At 44.2% G+C, this 6,252-nt stretch overlaps 1 protein-coding gene across 3 annotated transcripts; it reads right to left on the reverse strand.

Moving 5' to 3' along the window:
* Window positions 1-1,030: 1,030 nt before the first annotated feature.
* znf16l (zinc finger protein 16 like) lies at window positions 1,031-4,868 on the reverse strand. 3 transcript variants are annotated; one of them, XR_003842143.1, is made up of 4 exons: window positions 4,004-4,868; window positions 3,170-3,379; window positions 1,632-2,708; window positions 1,031-1,280 (listed from the first exon to the last, which is right to left on the reverse strand). XR_003842143.1 is itself a non-coding variant. In XM_029526556.1 (4 exons), exons 1-4 carry the CDS (start codon window positions 4,752-4,754, stop codon window positions 2,017-2,019), a joined length of 1,614 nt encoding a protein of 537 aa, XP_029382416.1. In that variant the 5' UTR covers window positions 4,755-4,868; the 3' UTR covers window positions 1,031-2,016. The 3 variants fall into 3 exon arrangements, 2 of the variants coding, with proteins under 2 accessions (XP_029382416.1, XP_029382415.1); XM_029526556.1 differs by having other exon boundaries at window positions 1,031-2,708; window positions 4,004-4,373; window positions 4,413-4,868; XM_029526555.1 differs by having other exon boundaries at window positions 1,031-2,708.
* Between the last annotated feature and the right edge of the window lie 1,384 nt (window positions 4,869-6,252).

Consider the following 6,252-nt stretch of genomic DNA (forward strand, 5'->3'; position numbering starts at 1 on the left):
CGCTGGTCCTTATATTCCACAACACTCAGAAATATTATATCCCTCTGATTTGGAGGTCTTTTGGCAGCAGTGTTCCTTCTGTGCCTCCTCTCAGCAAACAGCCTCGACCTATTCCTGAATTGATTTAAACTCACTTGGTTTCAGTTCACCCTTTCTCATTGTTGCTCTTTTAATCCTTACCTCCTGTCTGTCTCCCTTTTCTTTGGTTTTTCCTGATAGTTAATGACTCAGCGTTTTATTTGGTCATATTCATAAATGCAAACTGCCATATACTATTCATGTGAGAGTCATCTGTTGACCTTTCAGGGGCTTTGGGCTAATTAATTTTAAAATCTGTACCTGCAATGAACTAAAATATAATTTACTGAGTTGTGAGATTGTGCATCTCACTACAATTAATGTGTCCCAGATTGCATTTTGCTACCAGAGTTTTCTTTGAGGAACTCGATGGAAGAATGTACCAAGGTGACTGTACAAAGGTAAAAATGGTTCATCTGAGTGAGAATGGTCAATATTCTTTTGTCTCTTTGACAGTAAAGTATGGTGCATGACCCACACTGTTAATCCCTGCATATCCAATTTTCCTGAGCTCACGTTATACATCTTACATGAGACATTATGTTAGAAGCTACGAGTATGACATAAATACTATGAATAAATTTAGACACAGTCAAACACACAAACATCAAAACTTTCATTTGAGACAAATGATGTGATAGAATGTGGCCACTGTGACATAACTTCTGTTACGTTTCAGTTTTGTGGTTTCAATCCTTCCCGTCCTCATTCACAGTGCTGTTCACACAGTAACCTTAGTCCTTCTACTGCTCATTACTTTCCCACACTGCAGAAAATTGAACACCCCAGCTGAAGCCTTACATAATTATAAGAATGAACAGAATTATCACAGAGGAATCATAATTAACTCTCTTGCACTATGATTTGTACTGACTCATTACTGATGCACACTCAATGTTTAACTGATTCAAATACTGTTGGGCACAGACAGAAACCAGAAAACACTTTCACCTTTTACTTTCCTTCAAGCAGGTTTTATTCTTCATCACACAATTTTAGTTGTCATACAGGCAAACATATCAAATACTGTTGCATGAAAATTACACTGAGAGATTACACCGCTTAAAAAAATTACCCTGACCATACAGCATTGCAACATGGGGGGGCCCTTGGAACCCAGATCTTCTCTGTTGTACTTCTGCACATAGTCCACATGGTGACATCCCAGATCCAGGTCAGTACCAGAGGCCCAGCCGCACCACCTACAGGCAACATCCCACGTGTCTCAGTAAGACATTCTCAAATGACACAGGTTGCACTATTTCATTCCTCATCTTCCAGTAGTTTATGGATTCATAGAGAACACAGCAAAGTCTGATGTGGATTCAGTCTGAGTTCAGTCCAGTCTACATCACATGAGGTGTTTGGCTATTTGCTATGGGAATCTGAGCTCACCAGTAGTAATTGATCAGATCTGACTATTAGAGACATGATGACAGCATTTCATCACCTTTGAGTCTAAAATCTAAAATGAATTATACTGTCTTTTATTGGAAAACACTGCACTAGAGTCTCATTTCAAACGATCCAGGACTCAGGGATCAATATCTCACCTTGTCTCAGGTCTTTTCAGGTCATGTGATAAACAGTTTTCTTCCTGAATCCTGCTTTGACTGGCATGGTGTCATCACTGTTATGATTTCACAGGTCTCAGCTGCTGCCTCATTTCACCATAACAAAAGTAATGAAAAGAGCTCTGAATGTCATGATGAGACGGTCACCATCAGCTGGGGGAGGACTAACAACAACTCAACTGAGGTCAACTCAGCAAACCTCAGCACGTGAGGGACCTGGAGCTGAGTCTCAAACAGGTCTGGAATGAACCTTAAAGCTGAATGGCAGTACGTCTTCATGAAATTTCAGGCAGCAGCTCATAGACAGTGTCAGCACTGCTTCCTGTGAGATCACAAGGTCAGTGTTGTGAGCTGCAGACAGGTCTCACTGAGCCAGGGTACAGCGGTGGCTCTTGTAGGTTCCCAGGTGGCGGAAACTGCGGCCACACTGCTGGCAGCAATAGGGTGTGGCCCCGCTGTGGATCCTCTGGTGAGTGTACAGGTTCCCCAGCTCCTTGAAACGCCTCCCACATTGTGGGCAGGCGTATGGGCTCTCCCCAGTGTGCACTCGTTGGTGTCTTTTGAGTCCAGATAGTACTGAGAAGCCTTTGCCACACTGGGGACAGGGGAAGGGGCTCTGGGCCCCGCTATGCACCAGCCTGTGGCTCTTTAGCCTGGCGGCATGACGGAACCTCTCACCGCACTCTGGACACATGAAGGGCTTCTCTCCTGTGTGGATGCGCTGGTGTTGCCGAAGGTTACCAAGGTAGTTAAAATGGCGACCACAGTCTCCACACTCATATCCCCCCTCACTTTTAATCTCTTTTTTCACAGGGCCCCCTCCCTGTCTGATGCCAACACCATCCCCGTCCTCGTTCTGCCCTTGTTCAGCCCTTCTGGAGTCACTGCTGCTGTCTCTTATGGGTGCTGCAGAGGAAGTGGACTGCAGGGCCTGGAGAGTTGGAGCTTCGGCAGAGTCTGAGTGTATCAGTTTAATATGCTCCTCTAGGAACACAGAGTCAGGGCAGAAGGTTCCACACAAAGAGCAGATGTAGGTGTGACTGGGGAACTGTTGACCTGAAATAACAGAGCAGTGTGAATTTTTAAAAGCACACAATGCTGAAAAAAAAACCCCCTTGGTAGTAGCCTCAGTGATCAGCAGTCAGTTCTCAATCAGATTCCACCTGGTCTTAAGTTCAGACTGTGGGCACTGAAAAACCAGAGAACACCAAAGCTTATTTTGTGGCGAGGAGAGGAGTCACCACTGAGCAGTAACAAACCTGCACAGTCAGAGCTTCTGACCTGGCACAAAGACGGTTTCTGAAGGAGGTACCAGCATAGAGTCCATATCCTCAGAGTCCACCAAAACTTACCAGAACTGGGCGAGGACCTGACCAGGACTATGTGAGTTAATATGGCTCACACAATCTCTCCACATGGTTCACACTGTCTCTCCATGTTTCCACAAGATCTCTCTATCCTTATTTTGGTTTATTAGTGTTTCTCCTTTTATCCCTCTCCCACCCCACCTCACCCACCTGCCTCAGGCCTTTCTGCACTGTCCCCCAGGGGGCTCCCTCCCTCTGCTGAGGAGCTCTGGGGCTCCATAGAGAAGTCAGGGGGCTGGACATGTGAGAGTGGAACCTGGGCCTGGTCAAGTCTTTCTCCTTCCCTCTTTGGTGGCTCATCTTCATCATCATTGTCCGTCTCAGCAGTCAGGGTGTTCTCACACTCAGGTTCCTTCATAACTACGAAAAATACCAGAGTCAATTCAGCCAGTGGTCACCATGACTACAAACAGGCAAGATAGTGGCCTTATCTTAACTGAACAAATTACAGATGTGCTTGATGCTGTTGTATCTAGCAGTGCATAGCAGTCACCTTCAGTTATTTCCTCTGACTCAATTATCTGCTGAATCAATTCATGGCTAAATAATGAAATATTGATATTTGATAATAAAAGATATAACAAGTGATATAAAATATATGATTTTGACTAAATGGGTCCCCACCTACATTTTATGGAAATTAAGCTGAGGACTTAACTTTGATACTAACTCGTCTGTCATTCTATATCTATCTCATCAGGGTGAGCGAGTCTGCAGCATGCTTGGCCCAAGCTCTAATAAAGATGTTGACAGACTGATCATTTAAACATCACACTGAACAAAGACAGAGTTTCAAAATTACAGGTACATTTTTTGGTGTTATATGTGAAATTTACTTCATCTTAGGTGAGGTGTCTCTTCTGTCAGTCAGTGTCACTGGACGTCCTGATCTTCCTGTATTTTACTGTCTGCATTGACCTAACAGTAACTGAGAGCCCTGTCTCCACGTTGTGTGGCACCTTTGAGACCGCAGAGCCTGTTTACCTTTCAAGTCTGATGAATATTCAATGGGCGCGATCCATTCGTAGTCATACATCCGTTTACTTCCAGACGGGAGCATGCTGAAGATGTCGTCCGTGGTGGATTCGGGGTCTCCGTGGCCATGCCCGGAGCCCACCATCCCGCTGTCAGGCCACAGGCTCAGAGAGTGAGAATCCTGGTCTTGTCGAGTCTCCCTCCCGCTGCTAGTCAAGCTGCTCTGGTCTGCTTCCATGTCAGTGCAGCCTCTGGAGTTCTTGTCTTTCATCAGATAGTCACAGATCGCGTCTATGTTTTCCTTCTTTACCCCGGGCATGACGGCTTTGGCTCTGCGGGGGTCGGTGTTGTTGTGCTTGGTTCCGGAGCTGAAGTCAGGCTTCTTGAGGCCAGCCTCTGTAGACGGCTCTGCGGTCACAGCTCCGGTGTACGGGTCCCTGCAGTTCCTCTGGACTGTATCTAGCCTCGCCTTCAGCACTTCGATCTCCTCGGTTTTCTCCCGTAGCTCCATTTTCAGGACACGGATCCGGATGCTTACCATTTTGCGGATCTCAGACAGCGCTGACTCCAACACGACGGTGATGTTTCTGCCGAGATGCTCGGTGATGTCGCTGACAGAGCAGAGTAGCTCCTCGTCTGGCTCCAGCTCCAGGAAATCGTCGTCGGCTCGGTTTGCGGACCCGGGAGGCTCCATGAATGCGCCGTGAACTTCAGGAGTCAGGCTCGATTCAGCGAAACTGTAGTTTCTCCTGCGACTCATAGATTATCTTGTGTGAGTTTGGGGACAGTTTAGCTAGCTACACGGTACTAAGCAAGCTAATGTTTGGGTGATGCTGACAGATAGCAGCTAGCACAGTTAGCACAGTCAGAGTTAGCACGAGTAACTCCGGAAAAACAGGATCATAACTTCAAAATAAAAGCGCCAACACCCCATACCACTGCCAGGATTGAAGTGCTACAATAATACTTTTATTTTTAAAAATAAATAAAAGGAAATGCGCAATATATTATTAGATTACTTCACATTCGCCAGTCGAGTTAGAGTCATGGCTGAAATTACAAGTAGCGCCCCCTGAAGGTTTTAAAAGTAGATCAATTATTATTGTGCTCGTTATTATGTATAAATACAGGTTCACAATTAAGAAACCTGCCTTATAAGAGCAAAGTGGCCCCCAGTGGCCCCACACAACGTACAGACCCCCCCCCCCCCAAAAAAAACAAAAACAAAACAGAACAAAACAAAAACATAAAAATAAAAAATCTCACACTGTCACAGATATTTTTAGCCTCTGTGGTGGTGGTGGTGGTGAGGGGAGGTTGAAAAAGCTGAGGAGCACAGAATATATGCCTCCATTTTAATTAACTGAGCAAATAACTAATTGGACAAAAATGTCCGTCGTCTTTTGGTCTTTTTCATTTTCCATTGCAGATATCAGTCCAATATTGTCAGATATAACGATCACAAAATTAACTGTAAATTCAAATCCAAATATATTCATCATGTGTCCTGGAGGCAGAGCAGAAAGAATTCAGTCTGAATAACTATATATCAGACTCATTCACACCATCTTGTACTTTACACCATTTTGTCACCACTGTCACACTGTGTGTGTGTGTGTGTGTAATAAAAAAGCAAAATGACATTATATGTGGTGAATTTATTGCTGAGCCATCACTGAACTTGTGATCCTCTTCCTGTGATTGTAAGTCCGCTGCTGTCATACATTCCTGAGTAAGGGCTAGAACAGAACAAAGGAAAGAACTGCTGTGTCAATTCCTGTATTGTTAAAAAATCTGAATCTGAATTTAACACTGAACCAAATCCAAGCACAGTAAAACAAGAACGTTTAGGCAGAACAAGTCCTTCGATTATGGAGGGATCTATTTGTTTAGTGAGTGATTATTAACCAGAGAACTCTGCGCTTGTATCTTGGGAAAAATATTTTGACAACTGAATGTCATGCATTGAATAATTCTTATTTCAATTGTCAGTGATATACACAGTCTGAATAGTTTGAACAGGACTAAAGCGAAACAGTGGTCTGATCAACTATGAATTTAGGAAGGTGGTCAAGCCACGTTAATCGTAGTAAAATAGGAAACGAAACAAATGTCTTCAAAATAATGCAGTCGTCATCAGTTGTCTGATGGTGCGACAGCAACAATGTGTAGAGGCATAAAAAAAGGAGGATGAACCCATTAAAACAGAAACTCCGACTCCATCTCCCATACTAAAGTGACAGAAAACTCAATAATTA

This window comes from Echeneis naucrates, chromosome 18 (assembly GCF_900963305.1).
Source record: "Echeneis naucrates chromosome 18, fEcheNa1.1, whole genome shotgun sequence".
In the NCBI taxonomy this organism is placed as follows: domain Eukaryota; kingdom Metazoa; phylum Chordata; class Actinopteri; order Carangiformes; family Echeneidae; genus Echeneis; species Echeneis naucrates.